The sequence below is a fragment of the Chelonoidis abingdonii genome, chromosome 1 (assembly GCF_003597395.2).
Source record: "Chelonoidis abingdonii isolate Lonesome George chromosome 1, CheloAbing_2.0, whole genome shotgun sequence".
Taxonomy (NCBI): Eukaryota; Metazoa; Chordata; order Testudines; family Testudinidae; genus Chelonoidis; species Chelonoidis abingdonii.
Window position 1 is genome coordinate 152,353,997 of NC_133769.1, and position 27,098 is coordinate 152,381,094.

General features: G+C 49.7%; 2 protein-coding genes across 4 annotated transcripts in view; one reads left to right on the top strand and one right to left on the bottom strand.

Annotated features, from left to right (window-relative positions):
* Nucleotides 1-1,189: 1,189 nt before the first annotated feature.
* USP5 (ubiquitin specific peptidase 5) lies at nucleotides 1,190-24,809 on the bottom strand. 3 transcript variants are annotated; one of them, XM_032802069.2, is made up of 20 exons: nucleotides 24,648-24,809; nucleotides 22,063-22,188; nucleotides 21,673-21,739; nucleotides 14,628-14,761; nucleotides 14,267-14,412; nucleotides 13,740-13,924; nucleotides 12,259-12,353; nucleotides 10,983-11,176; nucleotides 10,659-10,730; nucleotides 8,367-8,454; nucleotides 8,044-8,169; nucleotides 7,374-7,527; nucleotides 6,746-6,920; nucleotides 5,019-5,107; nucleotides 4,637-4,759; nucleotides 3,857-4,000; nucleotides 3,555-3,700; nucleotides 3,279-3,432; nucleotides 2,327-2,411; nucleotides 1,190-2,101 (listed from the first exon to the last, which is right to left on the bottom strand). In XM_032802069.2, the coding sequence occupies exons 1-20, from the start codon at nucleotides 24,753-24,755 to the stop codon at nucleotides 2,008-2,010; spliced, it is 2,505 nt and encodes an 834-aa protein (XP_032657960.1). In that variant the 5' UTR covers nucleotides 24,756-24,809; the 3' UTR covers nucleotides 1,190-2,007. The 3 variants fall into 3 exon arrangements, with proteins under 3 accessions (XP_032657960.1, XP_032657950.1, XP_074927480.1); XM_032802059.2 differs by having other exon boundaries at nucleotides 4,568-4,759; XM_075071379.1 differs by lacking the exon at nucleotides 24,648-24,809 and adding an exon at nucleotides 22,273-22,345 and having other exon boundaries at nucleotides 4,568-4,759.
* A 485-nt stretch (nucleotides 24,810-25,294) lies between these two features.
* Nucleotides 25,295-27,098, top strand: part of CDCA3 (cell division cycle associated 3) — a 7,199-nt gene continuing 5,395 nt past the window's right edge. Inside the window, exons 1-4 of the mRNA XM_032802100.2 lie at nucleotides 25,295-25,398; nucleotides 25,557-25,736; nucleotides 25,995-26,130; nucleotides 26,631-26,903. Of these exons, the coding sequence (XP_032657991.1) occupies nucleotides 25,617-25,736; nucleotides 25,995-26,130; nucleotides 26,631-26,903 (529 nt within the window). The 5' untranslated portion in view covers nucleotides 25,295-25,398; nucleotides 25,557-25,616. The remainder of the gene's footprint in view (nucleotides 25,399-25,556; nucleotides 25,737-25,994; nucleotides 26,131-26,630; nucleotides 26,904-27,098) is intronic.

A 27,098-nucleotide genomic window follows, 5' to 3' on the forward strand; every position in this document is an offset into this window, starting at 1 on the left:
GGGCTGAGTAGGAAAGGACAGCGTTCCCCATCCCACCCTTTGTAAAGGAGCCTCCCATGAATTAAGAGAGAGGTGAGGGACAGGAAAGGGGGCTCCTTAACTTCCATCATTAAAGCGGCCATGGATATTGGGAAGTTAAGTGAGACTAAGATTATGGCAGGGAACCCAGCATCCAGGCTTGGATTCTGCACTCAGCTCTACTACTGCCTTGCACTGGTCTGAGTCTGTTTCCACCACTGTGAAGGACAACAATGACACTGTCACTGTCAATCTTTCACCCCAGCTAGAAAGGCTTAATTATTTCAGAATTAAAAATATTTGAGCTGCTGTATTCCACAGGCCCTGGAGCACCATCACCTCCAATGGAGCTCATATTCCCTAAGGAAGAGCAAGGAGGGCATCTTAGAGCAGATTCAGAGACTGTGATTTATGATCAGCTGCCTTGGCAATGCCTGTTGGAAAACTGGTCTTTCCTGTGATGCCATGATTAGAATCCAGAGAGTGGAATTAATCCTAACTCCGATCCCAGCCATTTGCCTGCAACACAGAGGACAGGTCCCAAGCTGCAGGAGATAAACAGCCTCTGCCCCTGCTCAGTAGGGCAAACAGAAGAGGGCACAATGCCAGGAAGGAGAGGATAGCCTCATGGGACTTCCAAAAGGACAAGAAACCGTTCAGTACATACTACGCCGACAGACTCATGCCATTATGGATACGTAGAACGCAGGAGTCCAGAACAAGTTCCCAGCTCCAAGCGCCTAGACCTCACGCTCAAAAAAGTAACCTGATTTCTTTGTACTTTATTATGTGCACGCACAAGCACACGGATAGCGCTTTCATCCTGTAAAAGGAGGAACAAAACAGTCATGTACCACCCCCAGCAACTGGTCAAGGAAGGGAAAGGGAATTGTTCAGGCCCATCCCATGTAGGGCTTTAAATGAGAATGGATGTTGACCTGCATCTTTTTCACTATCACACCACTACAGAAAACAAAACCAGAACTGTGTTCACCAGAAAGGCTGCTGCACTGTGCATCCAGTAATTTCTTAAGGGAACGTATTATTACACCAATAATCAAGTGTGGAAAACATAAGTGAGTGGATCATCATAGCCAGAGCCATAGGTATTTAGGCATGAACAACCGTAAGAGTTGCAAACTCACCGAACAATCCAGGGGCAAATACCTCCAGTTGATGGGATATTTATTAGGCACAGGTAGCACAGTGATCTTTAACTTCTGCTTTAACAGATACATCTTCTGCATCAACATCATTGCCCACAGACTAGGACAACAGGTGCTGACAAAGACAGGAGGGCATCTAGCTTTACAGTGAGGTCTCCCGTTCAAGCTTCTTAGCACAAGGGCTCATATGCCAAAGCAGAGAACTGCCAGTGGCAGGGTTACAGTGAACACTGCATTAGATGAGGAAGGAGTTCAGATACCCCAGCTGACAGGGCCCCCCACTAACATATGGGACAGACAGAAGCCAGGGGGTATTTAGATTTTTATTTTATCCTTTGTGTATTTTGGCATTTAAGGGGCACACAAGGAGGAAGTGGTGCTATTTATGGCCCACATTATTTCCTGCACAGCACCCTCATGTGGGAGGGAGCACAAGGGAGAGAAGCCACCCACCCATGATACACAAAGCCACACACACATACACACGCCCTCCTCCTCCCCTTTCAGGCTGAAAGGGGATGGCAGAATTACACCAAGCAGCAAAGCACTAGAGGCTGTGTCTTGGAGTAGGGAGTAATGAGAGATTTTATACTGAAACAAATCCATCTGCCCACCCCTCTTCACTCATGTCCATGGGGGCCCCAGCCCCTAGTTTTATTAACCAAGGAACGCCTGCCCCCAGAGTTACAGCAGTGGCACAGGTGGAGAGACAGTGGAGAGTGGGGTGAAAGAATATGCACTGCTTCTCTGTATTTATTGTCACTGCCTCCCCCTCCTCATGCCAGCAGCCTGCTCCCCGCTCCACACACAGTAGGAGGGTGTTCTAGCTGAGAATCCGCTGATAGAAGTAGATGTAACCAAGATCCTTGGGTGGCTTCTCAGATGCGCATACTTTCTGGTCATTGTAAATCACCCACCTGAAACAGAGATGGAGAGATGAGGGCTACCAGCTTGCAGCTGACCTGCAAGTCTGTCCCCACCATGTGGCACAGTGGCCTGTTCCTCTCTTTTCCCTCCCCCCATGACAGTGTGTCCAGAGGGAGAATGACACTAGACCACTGAAATAAAGGGGGAATTATACTGGTTTATCCTTAGAAGCTGCTGCCTTTAGGCTACTTCTTGTCCCCTCAAGCCCTTCTTACCTGCCATCCTTCTTGATATGGCAGACATAATGGCCACACATGGTGGAAGTGCCCATGTGGCTGATGAAGGCAAAGAGCTGATACTCTGAGGGAGAGAGGAAAAAAGAGGTGGTCAGAGAGAGACAAAGGTAGGGAGGGTTACACACCCTTGGATACCCTCATCCCCCTAAAGAGCTCTCTAGAGAGGAGCTATTGTCCCATGACTCCCTAGAGAGGCCTTCAGGAGTCTGGGCCCCAATAATGGCTGAGAAGACATGTTTCATGGTGGAGTAGGTGGAACAAGGCAGCTGCCTGATCACAAGGCCAAGACAATTTTAGAGCCAAGCTCTGTGGAGATATTGGTGAAGCAAACGGGAGGAGAGATGATAGCTCCTTCAAGGCATCCCAGCCCTACCTGCTGCCTACCTCCCAGAGCTTGATGGGGGAAGTAGATGAGTGAGAAGGCCCTGGCTCACACATCTACTGTGTGGGGCTTTCCACATTACAGCAAGTAGTGTAGCAGCTTGGGCATGAATTCCCACAAAGATTTAGCTGGCTAGAGCCCAGGTGTTTTGATAGGGAGACCAGAAAAGAACAGTCTCCAAGGCAACACAAAGATGGGGTTCTGAAGAATGGGAGCAGAGCCCTCCTTACCTCCCTGGCAAGACACCCCTATTCCTCTCCTCCATCTGACTAGACACCACATCTCATTCATCCCTCTGATGATTCCCAGTGGGCACAGACCCTTTTCCCCTTCCTCTCTGTTACATTGCCTCAGCAGCCACATCAACTCTTGGGAGGTGCTAGAATCCCAGGGATCAGTGAGAGACCTGAGCGTTTAGGGAGGCTAAAGCTCTGGGGAATGTTGGGGCCCCATTGGTTAGAAATCACCACCACCATCCCCGGGAATTAACCTGCCCCCACAGAACCCAAAGGAGGGCAGAACTCATGCCCTCCAGTGTCTAGGACTCACTTCCAGGCCCATCGCGCACTTTGGGACCCACAGGGACAGATTCAGAGATGGACTCAGCCGCCGAGCGCCCCTCTGAGATGTCCATGGCAGCCTCTGCGTCCAGGTCATCAATATGACTGAAGATCCAGTCCACAGCCCGCTCCAGACTGTTACTCTGCAGGGACAGGGGAAAATTGTCAGGTCATGAACCCCTCATCCATCTAATCACCTCCCCCAATTCCTAGCCACAGCCCTATAAGGTTGCAGTCCAACAGTAATCTCATCCTTGCTCCTCACCGTGGCTCTTAGGGCTTTCATAGCCTGATCTCGGGAAAAACCCATGGAGACAATGGTGGCCACGCTGTCTTCTGAAGGGGGGTCTGGACAGATGATGGTGGAACCTGGCCCACTAGATCCAGAAAGAACCAGAGGGTTGGCAAAATCTGTAGCAGAAAACAGAACATAGTTCAGAGGGACTAGCTCTGGTGGTGGAGAAACATTTTAAGGTCTTAGCCCTGGCCTCTCCAGCAGGCAGTGCTGTAGCATATAGCACATTGATCCGGGTGGGAAGGCTTCATCATGGTCATGTGTTCTCATACCTGGATCATCCATGTGCGACATGATCCAGTTCATGGCAGCCTCAGCCCCGCTGTTCCCTGTGTAGTACACAGCTTTGCGGCAGGCATCCATGGGAAAGCCCATCTCCACCAGCTGGATAATTACTGATTCATCCAACATGGGGGCTGGGGGGGGGACACAGAGATTAGAGGAACCTTGGCAGCCCTGCTCCCAACCACCCCTTTAGTGTGAGTTCTGTCCCCTCCCTCCCACACAACCTTATGCAAACCTCAAGCCTCCCTCCCTGGCTGAGTCTCATGTGAGCGTTGCCCCTCCCTTGGCTAAGTCTTTACCCCCACAGCACGCAGGCCTCATGCAGGGGGTGGAGAGATGAAAGTCTTGAGCCAGGCACTCCCTAGCAATGGCTCAGGAGCTTTGTCTCCTCTTCACCTCTCACCACGCCGCCAATCTTTGTGCAATCAAACCTCTCTCCCAGCAAGACCTTCTGGATGCATTGTGCATACCCCACTTCCCACTCCTTCCTAATATGAGCCCGCACAAACCTACAGCTGAAAGAGCTACTGGGGTCAGCAACATCCTCGCACAATGAGCATGCAAGGGGGCACAGTCACTGGCAGAGGGACAGGAAGAGAGAGACTAGAGGAGGAGGAAATCATTAGCCTGGGAGACAAGTCATAAGAAGAGTGAGGGAGTGAGTCAGGCACTAGGAGGAGGAGAGAAGAGTCACTAACATGTTGGAGAGGAGAAGTGAGGGGAGCAGAAGGAGTCGTCGTCCTCGTTGCCATAGAACCCCAGGCTACCTTTGGGCTCGTCTGGCGTCACCAGTGGAGGCGCAATATCTGGCATCTCCTCCTCACCAGCTTGCAGCCCTGTCCCCTGCAGTGCAGAGATGTCCAGCTCCTCTGGCATTTCGATAGAGACATCTGTAAAAGAGTCTGGATCAGACCCTCAGGGACGTGTTCAGTGAGCTCAAAAAGCGTGGATGAGTGGCCCTCAAAGATAAGCCATTTGGGGTAGAGAATGCACATGGGATGTTCTGCAGCAGCAGTACAGCAACGCAGTATGGAATGCTTTCCCCTGTCAGTAGTGACCCCAATGCCTAAGCATGGGGGCGGTGCTACACAGAGCAGCATTGGGGACTCATTGATCCCAATGCTTCGTGCTTCACCTCACTCTCCTTACCGAGCTTTTTGGGTACCCAATCCAGGCCAAAAGTGAATTTCTTGATCTGGATCACCAGATAGTCTGGGAAGGAGGCAAACCGGGTTGTCCTGAAAGAGAGTGATACGTCACGTCTGGATAGGTTACCCTGTTACTTTGTTAATGGGGGAGGGGGAGAGGGAGGAGGAGGGCTAGAGAGACTGGCTGGCTTGGGTAGAAATCAAGGAAGGGGGTGTGGAGTCTTGCACTTTCCAGAGCTACTGCTGGAATACAGAGGGAATGGTCTGCATGGCTCTGGGTCTCCCCACTGTACTCAGCACTGAGCCTGCCAAACCCTGAACAATTCCCAGAGGAAGTGCTCTGACTGAGGAGAGCTTAACCTAGCATTTCCCAGACTTTTAAGGGTGGAGACCACCTCCAGGAAAACCAAACACTCCTTCCTCCCCCGCAAACCCTGCCATGTGGTACAGGCCACTGGAGATGTTAGAATTCTAATTAAATACAGGTAAAACAAACTCGTACGGGTGCATTTTAAACTACAGTTGAAGGAATGAGGTATATTCAGCACTGGATGTGAGGAAAGGTTTGAATACAAGTCATTACTCCAAACTGCAGTAGAATGTTAATGTCAACTTGAAAAGCAACGTCTCTTTAGACCTGTTATTGCTAAGAGGTCTCTTTCAGTTTGTCTGTAACAAAATATCTCCCCTCATGGGCTCTGCTAGGCTCCTTGGGCTCGAGTCCTTCTTGACTGGGAAAGGAATGCCAGTGGCAGCAGAACAAACAGCCACTCAGCAGACACTGTAGCTCTTCATTACTGCCTTGAGTTACTATGATCTGTGTTTTGGACAGCAAAACAGTTAATAAATCTGACATTCAAAGTATCATCACTGGCATTCGAGTTAGCTCTGCTGAAGTGACGGGGGCAACTCATCCTTCACAGCCTATAGTTTCAGTCTTTCTGTAAACTCAAGGAAACTGGTGCACCAGTTGTGCTCATTTCATGTTTTGAAAGTTTTGTTCAACTTTAATAACTAGAGCAGGGGTAGGCAACCTATGGCACATGTGCTGAAGGCAGCATACGAGCTGATTTTCAGTGGCATTCACAGTGCCCGGGTCCTGGCCACCAGTCCAGGAGGTTCTGCATTTTAATTTAATTTTAAATGAAGCCTCTTAAACATTTTAAAAACCTTATTTACTTTACATACAATAGTTTAGTTATATATTATAGACTTATAGAAAGGAGACCTTCTAAAAACATGAAAATGTATTACTGGCACGCCAAACCTTAAATTAAGAGTGAATAAATGAAGACTCGGCACAACACTTCTGAAAGGTTGCCGACTCCTGAATTAGAGACTTCTTTTAAAACGAAAGTTAGGGCTGGGGAGAACAACAGAGTGCTGGACCACATCAACCTCCTAGGCTAGGCACACAATAGGGCATCAACACCACTGCCAATTTGTCTGGCTTTCCATTGCTTTATTTTCTGTACCACCACAGAATGCAGTGTTGCAGACCCCACAGCCACCTCAACTCTGCCCACTGTAATCCCCATGGAAAATAGGACAAGACTGAGCCTAGAGGCTCAGGAACCGCCCCCAGGGCTGACAAGTCATGGATTTCTAAGAGGGGAACTAGCAGCCCTAGGAAACATCCCTACCCACAGTATTGTAGGAAAGGGGTTCCCAAGAGGGCTTTTCACACTCTAATCTTTATCCTAGATAGCGCCTCCAAACCACACTCACTTGAGAGCCACAGACTTTGCCTGCAAGGCTGTGCTCCAGAAGTCATCCACCTGCTCTGGAGCCCCATAGGCCTCCAGACAGGAGCTGAAAGGCACCTTGGCTCGGACCAGCTCAGGGAGCGGCTGCTTCTCCTCTTCCGCCTGGCGCTTCCTCTCCTCATATTCCAGTAACTCATCTGGGGACAAGGCAGAGAAGTCAGGTCCAGATTCCAGGCGCTCACAAGGCACCTGCTGTTGGCTATCTGCAGAGGCAGGACACAGGCTAGATGGGCCCATCAGGACATGTTCCCTAGAGTGGTGCATAGGGCACACGATCTCCTCCAGCCATCAGGATAGTTTCATTATGATGAAGTCCCAGAGGCTAAGTCACAACCCTTGCCTTGTGTGAGGCAAGGGAAAGGTTTGATCCCTAACTCGAGTGACTGATACCTGTCCACAGAATCTCTGAGGAAATCCACCCTGCCCAGCTCCATGGGGTGATGAAGGAGAAGTATTTGGCTCCAGAACACCTTGCTTCTTCAGGTCCTTGAGGGATCCCCTCAACCCCAGTAAAGAAGCACAGTAGGTAGAGTTTCCTCACTGATCCCAGTGCCTGCTGTCCCTTCCTCAGTCACCATCAGGCCACTGACCTTTGTTGAGTGCAGCATCCATGGGCACGGGCAGCTGCATAATGTAGTCCACACGCTGGGTGTATTTCACCTTCTCTGTGGCCAGGCACTTGAGCTTCTCCTCCACCAGGAAACGGAAGACCTCATTGGGATTCTCTGAGCTGCGGCAGTTCCTCTGGGAAGGGCAACATGGTGAAGATGTGTCATATCAAGGTGGCCAGATAAACCAATCACAGGAGCGCCAGCCCCATGTGGGACACAGACAACCAACCGTCTCCACTGTCCCTGGTCCAAGTGTAGAAGCTGGAGGCCTTCAATCAGCACCACCAGTCTCCAGAAACCAATTCCATTCCCACCCCAAAGGAGAGGGTTCCATTTTTAGGGGGAGCCCTGGGTACCCCAAGCTCCCCCAAAGTCTACACACAGCAATTTCACAGGGGCTGGGGGTGAGCCCCGAACAAAAGGCCCTGCTGTTAGGCACCCTCATCCCCTTCTCCCAAAGCAGTCATTCACTGGTATCCTGAACCGTTAGTTCTCGTGAACCTGGTGTTTCAAAATACCTGTATGCTGGCCCCCTCCCTGCATTTCCATCCAGCCTAGGTGCCAAACCCCTACTTGCTGGAGCTCAGAACAGGAGCTTCCCGCTTCTCAGGATCAGGATCAGAATCAGAAAGTGTGGCTCAGTCATTACCTCCACCATGTTGATGAAATGCAGGAAGAACTCCTGGGCGTCTTGCTGCCTATTGGTGGAGAATTCCGGGTGCCCTTTGCCAATAAGAGATTTAAACATGCGTGGAGCAATGCCAGCCTGCATGCCCTAGAAGAAAGTGGGGAGGAGAAGAAGGAGTGAGCATGGCCTCCCAACAACTCCGCCCTGGGGTACATCTTTCCAAACCCTGCCTCTATTTAGGGTCAACACCCTGGACAGTGTCTCCATAGAGGATCCCCCACACCATCACAGACATGCTTTAGTGCATTCCCTGCCCATGAGGGTAGTGGGGCCCCAGTCCTCACCTTCTGGTTCTGGTCTGGTTGCTGTTCCCCGTCTCCAGAGGCTGGCTTTGAATACTCCCCAGAGAGTAGCCCATGGCCCAGCTTGGCTCTGGAATAGCAGAGGATTCCCCATCAAAGCTGTACCACGCTGCTTCCAACCCAAACACTCCTGTCGCTCCAGAAGCCAGTTCAATCACTTTGAAACTCATATTGACTTGCCTCGGCTGACCTCAGCTCCCTCTTCCTACCTAGCCCCGACTCCTCTGTCTCATCCTGCTCTGCTGCCCCCAGTGCTGTCTGATATCTTCCATCTGAACACCTCACAGAACTTTAGAACTGAGCCTCAGCTCCTCCCTGGCCAACAGGTAAGGATTGTGGAGGGACAGCCTTAGCCACTCACAGAAAGGCAGCCAGCACTGGACTGCGACAGTCGTTTACCAGCCACATCTCGCAGCAGCTTGGCATAGGAAGCGAAGAGAAGCAACTCTGTACAGGAGGCTGAGGGAGGCAGAATGCAATCCCTCCAAATCAGTGATGGCTGCGGCCCACGTCATGGGATAGCTGGAAGCAGAGTACACCCCATTCCCACCAGCAGGTTGAACTGATTTTCCAAAGTGAGAGACAAACATTTTACTGCCAAGGGTGGGCAGGAGATAACATGAGATATCCACTATCAACCCTCCACTGTGCTCTCTTGGGCCCAACTTCTCCACCTACCACCTTCCTCTACCCCTATCTTCTCCACACTCACATTCACACAGCCTCAATCACCAATTCACTCCCATTCCCTTACACACAACCCTGCCAACCCAAGCCAGCCCATCCCCCTCTCATTTTAGCAACTGACCCAATCCCCGCCTGTTCAGAAACATTCACATACCTATTCCTCCTCACCCCTAGACTGAGAACCTCTCCAGAGCTCAGTCACCCCCGCCCCTGCCCCGCACAGCCTTTGAGACTCTGACCCAAGACTGGGCTCAAGAACCACCTTTAATTGTCGCTGGCTCTGGAAAAGCAGAGGACATGTGCATGCAATTAAAATATTCCCAGATAAGTCTATATTCCCTGCTCCTCACACAGTATGCAGCCTCTGTAGGACTAGCCCAGTGTTTCTCAAATGTGGCCACCAAGGGGTTTTCCTGCAGCCATGACAGCCTCCTGGGCAGAGATAGGGGAGGGGGCAAAGCAGCGGCTGTTCCCTGCAGCCCCCTGCACCCAGCTTCAGCTGCGGGATTCTGGTGGTGGGCTTTAGGAGGGCTGGCTTTGCTAGGTGCGGTGGTCAACAGGCAAGGAGCGGGATGAGCCTTGGGTGCGACGCTGCAAAAGAGAGCTTAGAGCAATGGTGGGGGAGCAGCAGGGCCCAGGGACAGTGGGGGGGCTGGTAAAGGCAGCAGGGGCTACAGGCGATATGGGGAGGCAGCAGGGGCCAGATGCACCAAAATACAAGAGCCCTACATAAATCAATGACAAGGATTTGGATGTGCGTATACGTATATTTATTTGTTTTTCCTAAAGTTAGTTAAATATTTCAGAAAAATTTGCCAGTTGGTGGCTGCTCTCAGGCCACCACAATTTTTGTTATGGGAACCCCTGGACTACTCCCACCTAAACTGGTACTCTCTTCTCTCAGACACCTCTCTGGCTGGAAGTCTGTGCTGCAGAGCCAGACACCCTCTGCTGACAGCTAGGGGTACTACAGCCACCAGGAGTTTCTCAGTGGCAGCCTGGGTTACTGCACCCTGCAGGACATTTGCCCGCTATACAGTTGTGAGATTGAGGCTGGGGCTTAGACCCTTTAGCCCAGGGATCAGCAACCTTTCAGAAGTGCTGTGCCGAGTCTTCATTTATTCACTCTAACTTAAGGTTTCGGGTGCCAGTAATACATTTTAATGTTCTTAGGTTTCTTTCTATAAGTCTAGAATATATAACTAAACTATTGTATGTAAAGTAAATAAGGTTTTTAAAATGTTTAAGAAGCTTCATTTAAAATAAAATAAAATGCAGAGCCCCCTAGACCGGTGGCCAGGACCCAGGCAGTGTGAGTGCCGCTGAAAATCAGCTCGCGTGCCGCCTTCAGCACCCGTGCCATAGGTTGCCTACCCCTGCTTTAGCCCATCAAGCCCAATCTCCTGGCCAAACCTCAACTCTTGGAAAGTTCCAGAGATATTTAATGACTTCAAGGGGTTGGCATCTCAGAAGAAGTGAGACCTATTTGCAACACAATGCAATTTAAGAATGGGGTGGGACATGAGGCCCCCTACTGGAACACCCCAAATCCATACCACATCCCCCTTTCTTCAGAGCACTACATACACTTGGGTGCTGAAGTCCTGTGTGGGGTCTGCTGGAGCACTTTGGAATATTTTCTCCAGCTTGTCCACATACCTGAAAAGCAAACCAGAGAGGCAAAGAGAGCTGCAGACAGAGCACCAGGCTGCATCCAGCAGGGTAAGATCCCAGCATTAGGGATCTTTCATGCTGATCCACAGCACCCCTCAAAGGATGGAGTGAATTAATTCCTCTCAGAGCTCAGGTAGGACTGGGGCAATTGGGATGGAGACCAGGACTAAATGGCCTAAGTAACCCACAATCCTGGAGCAGTGTTGAGGGAAGGGGGCCTTTCCTTAGCTCACTTACTTTCTCTGGAAGTCAGGGATGCTGAACAGCACCTGCATCACAGAATTGAGGTAGCAACTATTGCCCAGGTTTCGGATGCCAGTGTAACCAGGGCCATAGAGGGGTTTGAGCTGCACCCCAGACTCCTGGATCAGCTCCCACTCCCCAATGCGCTGATTCATGTCAATCTCCAGCTCAGTCATTGTCTTGTCTGTCTGTGGAGAGAAGAGATGGACCAGAGGAGCTCAGAGAAGAGCCACAGATACATTCTGGGCCATCCTGTTTGGTGAAATCTATGATTTGGAGGAGGTGGGGGAAGAAAGACATGGAAAGGGTGTGCAAATGTCTAAGAGATGCCAATGCCAAGGGGAGAAATATTTGGGGGGGGGGTAGAGAAGGGGAACAGGGCAAGTCTGAGCCAAGGAAAAAGAGCTCAGGAACCATGCCCCAGCACTGAGTTGTCAGAGTCTGAGAAACCATCTCCCCAAGGGAAGCCCCGTTGCTTGGAGTACAACAGAAGCCACAAGGGAATGAATCTTGGGGGATGGAGGAGAAGAGAGGGAAACAAGTCAGCTCTCTGCTTGAGAGGAAGTGGGGGCTGTGTACCCAATGACCAGTGCATAGTAACTGAGTTACAGCCCCCACCCTGGCTGGTGACTGGAGACTCAGATCCAGCTGAAGACTCAGTGTGATAGAGGACAAATGCTTACAATACCCTAAACAAACCTTACTGAATTAGGTTTAAAACATTTGGAGGGTCCATTGTATTAAAAATGTAATTGATAGTGTGTTATTGTAGGATTGTCTGTAGCTTGGGGAAACATTAGGAACTTCAAAGAACTGTTTTGGACAATATGTGAGAAGTGGGTTTCCTAGGAGGTACTTGGGTGTAGCTTCAAAAAACCTCCCTAGGGAGAAAAAAACCCATTGTCTGCTGATTACCTGCAACTGGAAACTCAGAGATCTCTGAACTGTATAAAGGCTGGACTAAATTTTTCATGTGTGCGCTAGTTCTGAGGTTATTAAGAACTTGTGACCACAGACGAGACCCCTCTGCTGAGTCTGAAAGGCTAATCACTGCCAGAACCCATGTCAGAGTTGGGGTGATCTCTGGTAAGTTTATTAGCCTGAGGATACTCCAGTCAGCAGGGAGAGAGACACGCATCACCACCCAAGCGAGGTGACAGCTGGGGAGCTGGAACCCTGAGAGTGGTGCCCTTGCTGAACCCCTGAGGGGAAATACAGGTGCAATTGTGACACTCAGACCCCTTGTTTTGATTGGGAGTTTCCCTCTCACCTTCTGCATCTTGAGCATGTCAATCCCAAAGTGAGCCAGGTGTTCAGCCAGGCTGGGATCCAGCACCATATCATCCTCATCATACGAGTAAACGTCTGTGGGAAAACAGACAGGAAACGGAAAGAAACTAGCTTATACCCCAACTACTCCCAGATCCCATTAACACCCACCCCTTCTTCCTCAACCAACCTGCTGCTAGGGGGAGGGTGCAACATAAAGTGCTCAGAGCTTTAGGGTCTAACAGACTGAGCCAGTGGTTTTCAAACTGCAGGTCACAACCCAGTACTGGGTCACGGCGGCTCTGGTCAGCACTGCCGACTGGGCTGTTAAAAGATCCAGCTGGCGGTGCTGCCCTGCTAAGACAGGCTAGTTCCTACCTGTTCTGACACTATGCTGAGCCCTGGAAGCGGCCAGCAGCAGGTCCGGCTCCTAGGTAGGGGGACCACAGGGCTCTGCATGCTGCCCCCGCTCCGAGCACTGGCCAGTGGGAGCCGGGGGTGGGGAGCAGGGTCTGCAAACGAGAGCCATGCGGAGCCGCTTGCGCACCTCGGCCTAGGAGCCAGACCTCCTGCTGGCCATTTTTGGGATGCAGTGTGGTCCACCACGCCAAGACAGGCAGAAAGCCTGCCTTAGCACCACCGCTGACTGGGAGCCACCCAAGATAACCCTGTGCCCCAACCCCCTGCCCTGAGCGCCCCCCCAAACAGAGCCCTTCCTGCACCCCAAGCCCTCCCTGGCCTACCCCGAGCCTGACCCCACGCCCACACCTTGCCCCCCCCTCCTGCCAACCCGACCCCTGACCCAGCCCAGAGCCCCCTCCCACACCCTGAACCCCTCATTCCTGGCCCCCCCCCAGCCCTCACCCCAAACCCCTCTGCCCCAGCCCTGAGCCCCTCCCACACCACAAACCCCTCATCTCCAGCTCCACTGGGTCACAGCCATTAACAATTTTCTTCAACTGGGTTGCCAGGAAAAAAGTTTGAAAACCACTGGTCTAAGCAGTACTGTCCTAAAGTGGGAAGAATGGGGGACCCAAGTTCCCCAAAGGTGTGGGGTAAGGAAGCGGAGCAAACAGCTTTGCCTTGGATTCTAGTACAAAGGCCCTGTGTGCCAGGCTAACAGAAGGGTGTTGCGCCATCCATCCCCCTTCCCTGTCCCAGACCACTAAAACAATGAGCACCCCCCATCCCAGGCTGGAGGGAAGAGGGAATACAGATAGACCTTTCAAAGGCCCTCAAATTCCAAGGAAGGGGGCAGGGGAAGCACAGGGTTTCAGCAATTAGCTCATTGCCCCCTCCACAGAGGAAAGCCCAGCTAGTGGTGGTGGCAGCTAGTTGGTGCATATCCTAGGCGACAGCATTGGCACAATTAGTGTGACACCCCAAAATCCCCCTCACTTGTTCTGTCAGGGGACCATGGTGTCCAGATTCAGCCCATTCAGACGCCTGGCATCTGCAACTCCACTGAGTCCCCCATCTCACCAGCCCCATCGGGGGTGATGGTTCCCAGTTTCACAGCCAGCGGGTAGCCTGTCTCCCGATAATGCTCAACTGCGTGGTTGTTGCCGCCACTGCCGTCGAAGTAGCGCCGGCCACACAGGATGGATCCATCAGTCATGTTGAGCCACAAGTTCTCACGCATGTCGCACTTGTTGCACTTCCAACCACTGCCAGTAGGGAAGAGAGAAAAGAAGCAGTCTATTCCCTATTACTCACCCACCATGGCACAAGCGAAGGCTTTTGGGATTCCACTCCCCTCCTACTCCAGGAAGCAGAGGACCCGGGGAGACCTATAGGGCAGGAGTCAGTTGTAGTCAACCTCTCACCCACAGAGTTTCCAGGAATTTACCAGCTTGTATAACGGGCCACACACTGATCAGGGAAAGGCCCACAGGAGAAACCCCCTCCAGTGACAGAGCAACAGTCCCATCACAACACAACTTTCCTCTCTGGGGCTGTGAAGTGTCCAGGGTGAGAGGGAACATGGCCAGGCTTGATGCCAGACTCACCACGGAGGGATGCGGACGCTGTTCTGTAGCTGGTTCAGGGAGAAAGCATGTTTGGAAACACGGCGAACTTCTCCATCCCATGCCTGCACCTCCTGCTTTCGTGAGGCTGAATCTGCTGTCAGGATAGCCTCAATCGCACTGGCAATCTGGAATTGGGGAGCAGGAGATACAGGGAGATAAGAGCTCCACAACACCTACCCTTGTTATTCCAGACTTGGGCTCCCCACAAGGCTCTGCTAATGCCACTCCACCCAGCCACATTCCAGTCCTGAGCCCACAACACTACTGGATCCAATTTACAAAGTAGGAGAATTCTAATCCATAAAAGCGTGCTTCCTGCCAACAGAAAATAAAGACCTACCCTGTCTTGGACCATGTCTGGCAGCCCCTCCAGCCCATCCCGTGGGATCTCCAGGTGCTCTGGCAAAATAACTATTTTTACATCTTCATCATATTCAAACTTCTCCTCTGGGATGTCAAACCCACCTTCTATGCCTACAAGAGAAGGAACACTTCAGTAAGAGAAAAGGCAAAGAATCTATAACCCAGCCCGCGTTCTTGCTTTATGGATGACATCCAGCCTTGGATATTATGTGAACTAGGGAACCTTAGAGCTGTGACTAGCTCTAAGTCTATAGCAGTGGTTCCCAAACTGGGGTTCGTGAACCCTTGGGGAATCATGAAATGTTACAGGGGGTTCTCAGGAAAAAATTCCCTAATGGCAGACAGAGCTGTCCCTAAGGACCCCGGGCAGCACAGGGCCAACAGCCTGGAGCCCCTGGATTTCCAAGAGCTAAGCAGATCAAAGCCAGCATATCTATCACACTGAGGAGATTTAAACGTCAAGACTTCTTATAAGAAATGGAAAGGGAGGTGGATATTTTTTGCTGTTTTTAAAATTAAATAGGCAGCTAGTGTTGTTTTAAAAATTGTTATGAAGAACAAGTTTAAGCTTTGTTGTAACGCCCGTTGTTTGCCTGGACTGCTCAAGACCTGAATGCTTGTATAGGAGGAACTCTTTGAGTTGGCTTCTTAAATACCTTCCTGCTGTGTCACATCTTATACTCCTGGATTAAACATAGGAGCCTTGTCTTATAACAGGCTTATTCAAAGTGATACAAGCTACAAAAGTGAGATCTTGGAAGAGTGTTGCCGTTTTCGTAATGTAATAAAAATACAGTAATTATAAATAGTAATTAATAATAGTGTGTAATAAGCATGTCATAAAAACAAACTATTTCCAAGATCACTGCTTTTATAATTTATACTCAGGTAAGAGAGAAAATCCTTGGAAATATTCATTTTTAGGAGGGGTTTCACAGGACTTGACATTTTAGTGAAAGGGGTTTACAGGTTGTTAAAAGTTTGGGAACCATTGGTCTATAGTGACATTAGCTAGGACAGAACCACTGGGGGCATTCCTGCTCCTGATTCACAGATGTAAAGACAACTAACTGTAATTGAGGGACACAGGAAGAAATCCTCCCAAACCCAAGGGCCAGTGCACTCCCTACCCCTTCCAAAACACTTGGCTAAGGCAGATTGCTCACTGCTCCTTGCACATTCCACAAAGGGAGGCTTCCTGCTGTTCTGGTGTTTGAGGGCAGAGTGTGAAAGTGCTTAGCTCAGGTCTCTGCCAGAAACATTAGAGTTAGAAGAACAAACCTCACAGACTTACAGAAACCAGGAAATGCACAGTTCAAGTAGTTTCCCACACTCTCCCCTTTACTCTGTCCCCTTTCAAGCAGTCACTGTCCACATATCAAAGAACAACGTTACACGCTACTGTAATAATCTTTGTACAAAATATGCCTTATTTAAAAACTAGTAATGCACTGATCATCAATATTCTTATGTAATGTATGTACAAAATGCATATTAAGAGTTATGCATGTAAGCTGAAATTATGACTGCAATGTGTTCACCAGACAAGTTCGGGGAGGGGTGCAAACTGGTTTATCTAAGAACAAGATGATGCTTCTAGTCTGTTGTCATCAAAGTTGACTGGCAATCACTTGTCAACTGGCCGTACTTTGGCAACAAAAGGGGTCAGGAACTGATTGATCTGCATGACAGCAAACAACATGGAACCTCTTACACCACGAGACTCCATGTCTCTGTCCACACAGCTGGAATGAACTTTTATCTAGGAGTAACTGCAGGAAAATATTTTTCAAAGAGTGACTGGACTATAAAAGTGAGGGGCAAAAACACCCTGCATCTGCATGCACATTTTCTCTCTCTCCCCTCTCGTCCCCCAAGACGACCAAGAAACTAGCCCTTTGACTTTGCGGGGAGAGTCTGACTTGAGGATTTGGTCAGATGTGTTGCCGGGAACCTGCGGTACAGATTTTACCTTGAACCAATTCTAGTTTGTTAAGTTTTAGCTAAGAAGTGTTTTATCTGTATTTCTTGTAACCATTTCTCACTTTAATACTTTGTAGCTGTATTCACTTAAAATCTCTTTCTTTGTAATTTAATAAACTTGTTTCTAATCTAAACCAATCCAGTGCTGTGTTTAAAGTCAACTGTTTGGTAACGCCAGTTAAAGTAGCAAACTGTTGAATATTGACCCTTTATAGGGGCAACAGATCCTTAATATCTGAACTGCCCAAGAAAGGGCTGGACACACACTTTTGGGAAAATTCAGAACTGGGAGTGTGTTTGGGTCACCTGAAATTAGTAACCAAGGCTGGTGGAAGCCAGAGTGCCGACAGGCTGCTGGGCTCAGACCCACTGGATCAGGATTGCAGCTATACACAGACACTCAGGGTGTGAGCTGCATGCAGTTAGGCTGTTTGTGAGCAGCCCAGGTTGGGAGCTACAACAGCAAAGCATTATGAGGCACCCATGGTTGCAGGGCACACTGTGACAACTCCTCACTGGTCTGAACTGCACCCTGGAATGTGACAGTTTGTAATGGAAAGATCAGATAGCCTAACTTTTAACCCAGCCCCCAAGGGACTGTCATGAGGAATGCGCAGTTTGGACAAGGGTGGTATAAGGCAGAAGTCACCCTAACTGAGCATTTCCTGGTTTTCTAACATTGGAGTTTGGGGATCTAAAGTCCTACATTCCTGAAGGGTACGAGGAGCAGACAGCACTTGGTTCAGGAACAACCTTAACCTGACCTTCCTTTGTAAATTAATTTCCATTGTTGTTGTTGCTGTTTTTTAATAAAAAGGCAAATGAGCTAGGTTGGTCAGGGTTCTAATGTCTGTCTCAGCACAAGGGTTCACTCTATTGTGCCTGGGGCATCTAGTCTTTGCAGTCAATACTAGTTGTTACTTTGATTGCCAGCAGGTTCAACTTTGCATCATCCTTGACCAGGACAGATTGATACAAAAAAATCAAAGTGATTTAAATCAGCAAGCAGAAAACCTTGGTTGAAAACCATCCATTTTAATCTCGTTTTTACATTTGTATTTTTTAGTTAATTTCCTAAAGAACAATTGATTCTCATTGATTCATAACCATTAGAAATATGTTCATTTGTAACTAAATATAACCTTTACTCTGAATTTGATACAGTGTATTCTCTTGATTGGCAAAAAGAAGTATTTATACATCTTTATTTAAGCAGTCATATAGCTTAACAGTTATTCAGAGTTTTAATTTTTAAATTTTGCATCATTCACCATTTTTAGCCTCTCTTTTCTGGTAGATTACTTTTTTGCCTGTGATTTCTGTCAAGCTGCATTTGGATAGAAGTTGGAATTCAATTTAATAGGTACAAAAATCAGCATTTTAAAACTATTTTGTGCTAAATACAATTACCTTAAATGGATATATAAGAAAAAATAGGAAGTTTATCACAATACGCTTTGCCTTTAAAACTGATTAAAGAAATGGAAGTATTATCTGTAGTTAATTAATTGAATGGACAGTTTTAGTCGCCATGTATAAGGTTTTAGAACTAGTAGATCTCAGACTTTAAGGCCAGAAGGGACAATCATGATCATCTAGTCTGACCTCCTGCACATCACAGGCCAGAGAACCTCACCCATCCACTCCTGCAATAGACTCATAACTTCTGACAGAGATACTGAAGTCCTCATATCTTGATTCAAAGACTTCAAGTTACAGAGAATCCACCATTTGCTCTTATTCAAACCAGCAAGTGACCCACAGTGCCCCATGCTGCAGATGCAGGTGAAAAATCCCCAGGACACCTGCCAATCAGACCTGGGGGAAAAATCCTTCCCAACCACAAATGTCCTCTCACACCACATTTTTATTCATAGATTGGAAGAGAGGAAACAAATTTTCTTGCTTTTTCAACTCACAATCAGTTTTTAAATGAAGTAGTTATGAACTGGACTAGTTGAATAAATTGAAATAAAGAAAAAATTCTCTTTGCACCTGCAGAAGAGGCTACTGTGTCAAAAGCTGGTTTAGCACTTTAGCAAACTTTGGTCTAGGTGCTTAGCCAGTGATTTTCTCCAGTTCAGTGGTACAACTTTCTTTAAAACTTTAGCAGAAAATATATAGTGCTTGAATATTTTTGTAATTTGAATTCATTAAAAAGATTATAGTACATTTAAGTCTTAACATAGGTTGCCAATTTCAAATTTAATTTGTAATAGGCAAATTTTTAAAAACAACAAAATATTTAAATACAGATCTGATTTTGTTTTTTTTAAATCATCCATTTTTACCCACCCTGTCTGGCAGGCGCTTTTACCCAATGTTCTAGAAACAGCCACTATCTAAAAGAGCCTCCATTCCACAGTGCTTTCAAGAGCCATCGCCTGATTAAATGGAAAAGCCTAATCGCTACTGGCAATCAAAAATATACATTACACCAAGCACAATGCTTTCTCATTCTCCACGTCCTCCAAATACCCCTTGAGTGCAATGATATGATGATGCTGTTACACCAGCACAGTGACAGAGAACTACAAACCTTGGTGGGTTCAGAAATACCAGGAAGAGTCAACTGAAAAACACAAGTCAGCACACTATCCCCAGGCCCCTCAACATACGCAAACATGCCTTCTCAGCATCTCTCCTGATGCATGCTCAGGGCTCCCAGTCCCAACAGAGAACACCATACTCTTCCCCCACAACAAGGAGCGATTGGGGATGGGGAATCCCCAGAGCATTAAGAGTTCCTGAACCCTAAAAGAAAATAGGCTACTAGGGTTTCAGGGTGGCCCTTCAGAGCTTCTTAAAGCCCTGATGGGGTGGTGGACCCCTTGTGAGCCTCAGGCTCGACAGGTGGGAGTGGCCCTCCAACAGAGTACCACAGGGATCCCAATGATCTACTGAGGTGCTTATAAACCCCCACTTCAGTACTGAACACCTCAAACACTGATGGAACTATCCTATCCCCACTCAGTGAGGTAGAGAAATCCTGTTGTCCCCCTGTAACAGATGGGGAATAGAGGCACAGAGACTAAGGCCTTGTCTACACTACGGAGGGGAGATCGATCTAACTTACACAACTTCAGCTACGTGAATAAAGTAGCTGAAGTCAACGTACTTAGATCTGCTTACTGTGGGGTCCATACTACGCTATGTCGATGGGAGACACTCACCCGTCGACTCCCCTTGCGCTTCTCGTTCAGGTGGAGTACAGGAGTCGATGGGAGAGCGATCTGCAGCCGATTTAGCAGGTCCAGACCCACTAAATTGACCGCTGATGCATCGATCACTGCGTGTTAATCCCCGGTAAGTGCAGACAAGCCCTAACATGGAGATTTAAAGGGATTTAAGACCAGAAATCTTAAATTCCTCTCGTCAGTTTTGAAAATCTTCCCCAAAGCAATGAATCCAACATCACGCAGGAAGCCCGCCGCACAGAGAAGGTGAGAACTACTGCCTTAACCAAAAGGCCAGTCTTTTCCTTCTTACAGTCCCTGCCTCATTCATTACACTGAAATGTCATCAAGTGCAGCTATTTGCTAGGCCAATACAGATGCATGTCTCGCAGAGCTTTGTAGAGTGGGTACACAGGAATCACTCAACTGTACAAGGAGCATAGCTAAGCACATGGATTTGGCCTAATCTCGCCGTGAGACAGCATAGCTAAGTGGGTGAAAGCATCTGCCTTACCAAGAAACCTCTCTTCTATTCCTGGCTTTGACACAAGTAACCTTGGGGAACCTCTGTTACCCAGATACCCCCTCTGTAAAAAGGGTGGTAATGATAGGAACTCAGTGTTATTATTCCTATTGCAGCAGTGCTGAGAGGGCCCAAATCACTCTCAGTAGCTTTTGCTACACAAAAATGGAATTTTAAGGTGATAAGCAGATCTAATACACTGGTTCAATGTGTGTTATACGTTTCCCTCTAGTGGCTGGCCTACCTAAGAGGCAAGAACCTACCACTTTGAGCTGCAGTATTGGAGGTCTGGGCTGTAGCACAGGAGTTTCTGGGTTCAAATCTGATCTAAATGAGGAAGAAGCATTTTGAGTGTCCTTGGCCTGAATTCCTGACCAAAACACTTTCCAGGTTGTGCACAACATCCCTTTGATCAGCAGTGGAGCACCAGCACTGCAGCATTTCACTATATCATTCCAAAAAGGATCATTTGTATATTTCAGCGTTTAGGCCTTTTTCAGTACCATGCCCTAGATCTCAAAGAACATTCTAGACCAGAGGTTCTCCATCTTTTATTTTCTGAGGACCCCCCAACATGCTATCAAAATCCCCACCTATGTCACAATAACTGGATTTTTGCATATCAAAGCCAGGGCTGGCTTTAGGGGGTAACAAGCAGTGCAATTGCTTGGGGCCCCATGAGCTACATTGCTCAGGTTTCGGCTTCAGCCCCGGGTGGCTGGACTCAGGACCCCGAACTTCAGCCCCAGGCAGTGGGGGTTTGGCTTTCTGCTCTGTGCCCCAGCAAGTCTAACACTGGCCTTGCTTGGTGGCCTCCCTTACACCTGCTCATGGCTCCACAGGGGCCCCAGACCCCTGGCTGAGAACCACTGTTCTAGACAGAAAAGTTTAAGGAGGAGCCTGCCCATAATTTTCCCCCTATCTTCACTAAAAAGGGTCAGGTTTTTCAACTATGTAAAATTGTATGAGGGACTCAGAAACCTTTTGATCAAGAGACCTCAAAGTTTCCCCAAACTCTACCCCAGCCCCTAATCTTGCATAGCAGTGTTCAAGCTGATCTATGTATGCAGATTTTAGAGAGGATGCAAATTCCATCTGTCAACATAAGTCCACTGTTATAGACTTGAACATAAAGCAACTTTCATCACTGCAGCAGGTTTTTAAACAGCTATCCTTCTTGGCCATTCCCGGATACATGGACACTGGACTAGATAGGACTACCGGGTCTCATCCAACACAGAGGCATTAAAGGCGAGAGTGAATGGCCATTGGGCTAGACAGCCGTAGAGGTCTGATCTGGCACAGCAGGGAAACTGGGCTAGATGGAGTTGTTTTCTTACCAATAGCCAAGCGGGTGGGTTTCTTCCTGGGGGGGTCTCCAGCACTGGAGCTACTGTCTTCCTCCTTCTGTTTTAGAGGCAAGGAGAGAGAGGAGACAGTCAATAAGGATGCCAAACAGTATGAGGGTAGTCCAAAGCCTGTGGAACTGAGGCAGATACTACAGGTGGAGAGAGATGGGGCAGGAAGCCAATACAATAACTAATTGAGTCAGAGCTTTGGAGTTGGGGTCCCATGGGGGGGTGGGGGAGAGGAACGATGGACACCAGGTTGTGTTTCAGATGAAGGAAAGCCTCAGGTCTGAATGAACATGGAGTTGGATCCCTCTTCTCAGACTCAGAGCAGGTTTGACAATGCAGTGTGTCCCCCAGCTCCAAGCACCCCATTCTTACCAGCTTGCGTGTTCTCTTGAGGTGCAGATAGACCCGATGGCCTGTTTTCCCATAGTATTTCTCTACATATTGCTTCCCGAAGCCCAGGAACGTGTTCATACAAATATACAGACCCCCATCTGACTCCTAGGGGAGAAAGACAGACTGATAGGGAGACACGTCTCAGAGGGGCTAAAGGAAGGCATTTACCAGAACAGAATAGACTTTTACCTTTAGTACGCTGGTTCTAATCCAGCTCCATTCAATGACTGCAAATCATGCCCATGTGTCAGCCATTCAGTGGCTGGTCTGAAAGGAGTTGTCAAGTCTCACTCTAGTTGCCAGCAAGATACGTATCTCCCACCACTACAAATTATTTGAAAATTCACTTGCCCGTTTATCCACAGTAGGAAGCTGAATCAGGCCAGACCCATAAACTTCTGAGGAGCTGTAACCTCATTTAAAAAAGATTTTAGCACTTATAGTTGCAAAATATGACCCAGGCAAAACTGATGCAGCTACATCAACCTGTCTCTGCAGATAGACGGATCTAGTGCTACTGGTGCTGCCCAGAGCTTTGCCAAATTGTTGCAGAGTGAAAGTTAACTAGAATCTTGTTTTTGGTGTTGTTTCGGAACCTTGTGGGCAGCTGTGAAATAGACCAGGACAAGAATCGGGTCAGTCTCATGCTGCTGTGCTTGGCAACCTCCCAGTACCTACAGCACTGATGCTATTTAAAAGTGGTGGGGGAGAGCATGAGAGACACCTAAATGTGGAGACCAGGAAAGAGACAAAATACCAGAGAAGAATCTAATCTGTGTCACAGCAATCAGAAAGCTGAAATGGAGATAGAAACAAAAAATGGGATTCCCAAACAGAATTCAGATGCAGGGCTTGTGGAGGAAAAGAAGAGTCTTTCATTTCCTATTGCCTTGGACAGTGGGACCCAAAATCTTTTCATGTCTGTCTTTGATTAATAGGTCTAACTCTTGTAGTGAAGTGAAGTGAAGAATAGACACTGAAGACAACATAAAAAGATCTAATTATATGAAAAAAAAGTGGAGTTGAGTCAGAAAGAGAGAGAAAAAGAGATAAAACTAAGTGAGCGCCTGGCAGTAAGTTACATGTTTAGAGAGTTAAAATTTGGTCGACAATGTTACAATTTGATACAAGAAAACATATCATACAACTGTACTCATCCATAGAAACAGCAATGGCAGTGGCGATGCAGGTATTTTTCATCCTGGTTAGTAGGCTTAGCTCTTGACCAGTGGTATCAAGTAATTTGACGCCCTGATAGTGGGCACAAGTAAGCCTTATAGCTAGAAGCCTCAACAGTGAGTGTAAGGATTGAATGGACCACAGAGGCTGAACTCCCCTCCCCAGGAAGTGTATAGCACTTTATCAGGGGGTGTACAGGGAGAGAAACTTGTTGCACTGCTACTCAGGCTGTCCTCACTCAGGGGATAGAGACCTCCAATTCCCAGGGGCTGCCAGTCAAGCATTTTAACCAACACTAACTTCCCAATGAAAAAATGGAACCTTGTTTAAAAAATGCCTGAGGCTGTAACTCCATTGGATGAATGTGGCTGGAGGGAAAGGGAGGGGGAGAAGGGACAATCTCTTTTAATGACACAGTACTGGGGTATCCCCCAGCTTTTGGCGCCAAGGAGAACTTTGTGTTCCAGCCTAAGAGGATACAGGGTCCCTAAGACAAGGTGAGTCCAGGGAGGTTCTGAGGGACTTTTAATTTTGGAGCTTAGGGCTGGTTCAACCCCTTCAATTGCCTGGATGTATTTTCCACACGCCAAGGACAGGGCCTGGCTGTGCCCCCAGGAGATGATGGAGACCTCCCCCGCAAACTGGGCCAGGGGTGTGGGTGTAAGAAACTGCAATAACTTCCTCCTCTCAAATCCCAGGAAGGAGGGCGTGCGCGTTCAAACCCGGCCTCCAGGGGGTGGGCAAGGGGATCAGGGATGAGATCACCCCCGTGGATGTTTCCGGGCCTGCGAGGTGGGCAGTATTGCCAGACCAGCCGGGCTACGCCCACCAGCGTGCACCGAGAGCAGCTCGTCCCGCCAGAGATACCAGCGGGGCGAGGAGCCCTCCGCGCCGCTCGTGGAGCGACCCTGGTCTCGGGGGCTGCAGCGCGGCTGGGCCGGCCCCTCGGGCTCGCTCCGGGGAGGGGTCAGCGGACTACAATTCCCAGCATGCTCCGCACAGGAGACCCGTCCCGGGGCTGCGCTCCCCATCCCAGCAGGCGCTGAGGGAGCCGGGCCGCCCCGCGATGAGTCAGCAGGACAAGCCGCGGAGCCGCTGCCGGGGCGGCGGAAAGGCAGAGCTCCGCGGGCAGCGCTGGAGCAGACAGAACTACAGCCCCCAGCACACTTCGCCCACCAACGGGGCCGGGACCCAGGGCTTGCCGGGAGTTGTAGTCCTCGCAGCCGCACACTCAAATGAGCCGAACAGACCCCTCATCCATGGAAGACTTCATATCCCAGCATGCCCCACGCGGGCCGGTCCCTAGAGCCCGGGCGCGCTGGGGATCAGGCCGGAGAGCAGGCGGCCCCATAGGTGAAAGGGGAGGAGCTGCCGGGGGCGCTTACCGGTGTATCGAAGGAAAAGGCGCATTCTTCCTTATGGACCCGGTCCCCGGCCTTGGGCACGCGGATGGCCGGCAGCACCGACAGCAACGCCTCACTCAGCTCCGCCATGACAGCGGCTCCCTGCAGCACCGCCCGCAGCCCCACCCTGACCAATCACAGACCGTCGATGTCGGAGACTAGCTAGCCAATCCCATTCCACGCAGGCGCACAAGCAGAGAGGTGGGGCTACCGTTAATCGCTCCGCCCCCTTCGTTCCAAGGCCAGCCCCGCTCACCCTATCAAAATTGCCCTTTGTATACGGACAGCCACCTGGGACAATCTAGGTAGAGACGTCTAAACCTCCAGCCAATGCAAGCGCAAGAGTCACTTGGGGCGGAGTCGCTTTGAGATTGACGGAGGGAAAGCCAATGAGCCCTGGAAGCCTAACGACCCAGCCAATAGAAGATGATAAAGTGCTAGGCCAAGACATAGCCAATCAGATTGGAAAAAAAAACAAATTCCAGCGAATAGGAAACAGAGAGTGGGGAGGTATTGTTTCATGAATGATGTCGCGCTAAAGTTTTGGCTGTCTCGCCAATGGGAGGTTAAGAGGTGGGATTACGGAGTGATTGGCACTACGAATGGCCAATGAGCGCGCGTCACAGGAAGCCTGGTGTATTTTGAGGGGAGGGAACGAGCGGCAGCCGCTGGGGCCAATGGGGGTGCGGGGTCGGGCGCGGTAGATTTGAATCGCGGCGGAGACTGGGCCCAGGTGAGGCTGGGCGGGCGCTGCTGGGGAGCGCGGTCCGGCAGCGCGGGGAGGGGAGATGCGGGAAGCCAGCAGCTGAGCAGGCGCGGGGCCGCCTCCAGCTCCCTGCTTAGCAGCGGCGGCGCCTGCGGGTAACTCCGCAGCGTTTCCCTTTTCCGCAGGGCTCCCTGCTGGAGGCGGACTCGGGCGTGGAGGACTCGCCACTCCTGGTGCCCGCAGCCATGGGGGCTGCTGAGAGCTTCCCCGCTACACCCACCTCGAAACCCTTCCTCAACAAGCACCTGGCCCACGTCAGCGACCCCCGCTCCCCCACGCCTGGGATCCTGAGGACTCCCATTGAGGTAAGAGGCGATCAGGTTCATCCCGCCTCCCCCAGCCCAGTCAGACCCAAAACAGGAGTATCCAGTGTGGTGTCCGTCCCCTCCCTGCCCCCCTCTCTCTCAGTGTGTCTCACCCAGACCATGGGCCTGTCTAGTCCTCTGCTCTTCATCCGAACATCCCAGTTCTGCTTTGGCTTTGCCCACTGTGCATCTGTCTCCCTGCTCTGGTCACAGTTTGTGAGCTGTGTCCATTTGTGCCTGGCTCCGACTCTTTCGCAGGTGGAGAGCTCCCCTCAGAGAAGCCCCTTGGCTGAGCCCAAGGAAGCGGTGAGGGCAACTGAACAGATCCAGAGTTGGGACCCTCGCTCTCCAACCCTTGGCATCTCACGCACCCCTATGAAGGCTGTGATGGCTGGTAAGTATATGTCTTCTCTTGGAATGTGGCTTGTTGTATGGACGGATCAGGGTTTGGGGCAGAATCATACTCTTCAGCCCATTTCTTGGGGGATCTGGACCTTTCCCTTATAGAAGCCACTCCCCAGACTCCCAGATCCCTCAGGACTGGGGATGGTTCCTGAGCTCCCTTCCCCAGTTCAGTGTACCCTGTTCACACCCTGCCTCCTAACTACCACAATTCCCTCAGGTTTTGTGTCCTTCAGATATTTACAGATGATTCTTGTTTTATATTCTTTGTTCTTGGCTCTGGTGAGCTGGGTGAACTTAGCTCTTGAAGTCTCCCACCAGAATTTCACCACTCTGGCTCCCTGAGCATTTTTTAATTCTTCTCTGAGCACACTTCAGTTTGTCACTATCTTTCTGACATTGTAGGGTCCAGACCTGAGTACAGTATCTCAGGTGGGGTCTCACCCTCTCCCCAGGGTCTGATAAGGTGTCTTATCCTCACCTTTTCCCTAGACACCATAAATTGTTTGGTGAAACAGCTCAGCGAGGCCTTTGGGGCAGAGACCATGGAGCAGGAGTCACTGCTGGAAAAGCCTTTACACCAGGGGCCAAATCTTGGAGCTGCCTGTGTTCCAGGGGAGGAGACAAATGGAAAGAACCCTCAGGGGGAAGGCTCTGCCAGGGATGCGTCTCAGGAAGAGATCTCAATGTGGGATGAGGAGAAGCAGCCACCTTCCAACACTGTAATGAGACCAGCTCGCTTCACTGACCCACCCCGCACCTCCGGTAAGTGTATGGGTTTGGGGCCTCCCCTGGTGTGGGGATTGGAGGTTCTGGGGAACTGACAGAGGCCTCTGTTGTGGTCACCCAATGGGGGAATATGATTAAGGAGGTGAGACGGCCTGGATGTGAAGAGGGCCTCAGTGTGGGGTGAGGGGGGGTCTAGAGCAGGGATCGGCAACTTTTCAGAAGTGGTGTGTC

Bases quoted from the DNA above. Each gene is read 5' to 3' on its own strand.
- USP5 (XM_032802059.2), bottom strand. From the start codon at position 24,755: ATGGCGGAGCTGAGTGAGGCGTTGCTGTCGGTGCTGCCGGCCATCCGC. The intron at 3,433-3,554 runs GTGAGGAGCAAG...CTGTCCCTGCAG, and splicing joins TGAAAGCCCTAAGAGCCACG to AGTAACAGTCTGGAGCGGGC. The intron at 2,412-3,278 runs GTGAGTCCTAGA...TCTCTCCCTCAG, and splicing joins AGTGCGCGATGGGCCTGGAA to AGTATCAGCTCTTTGCCTTC.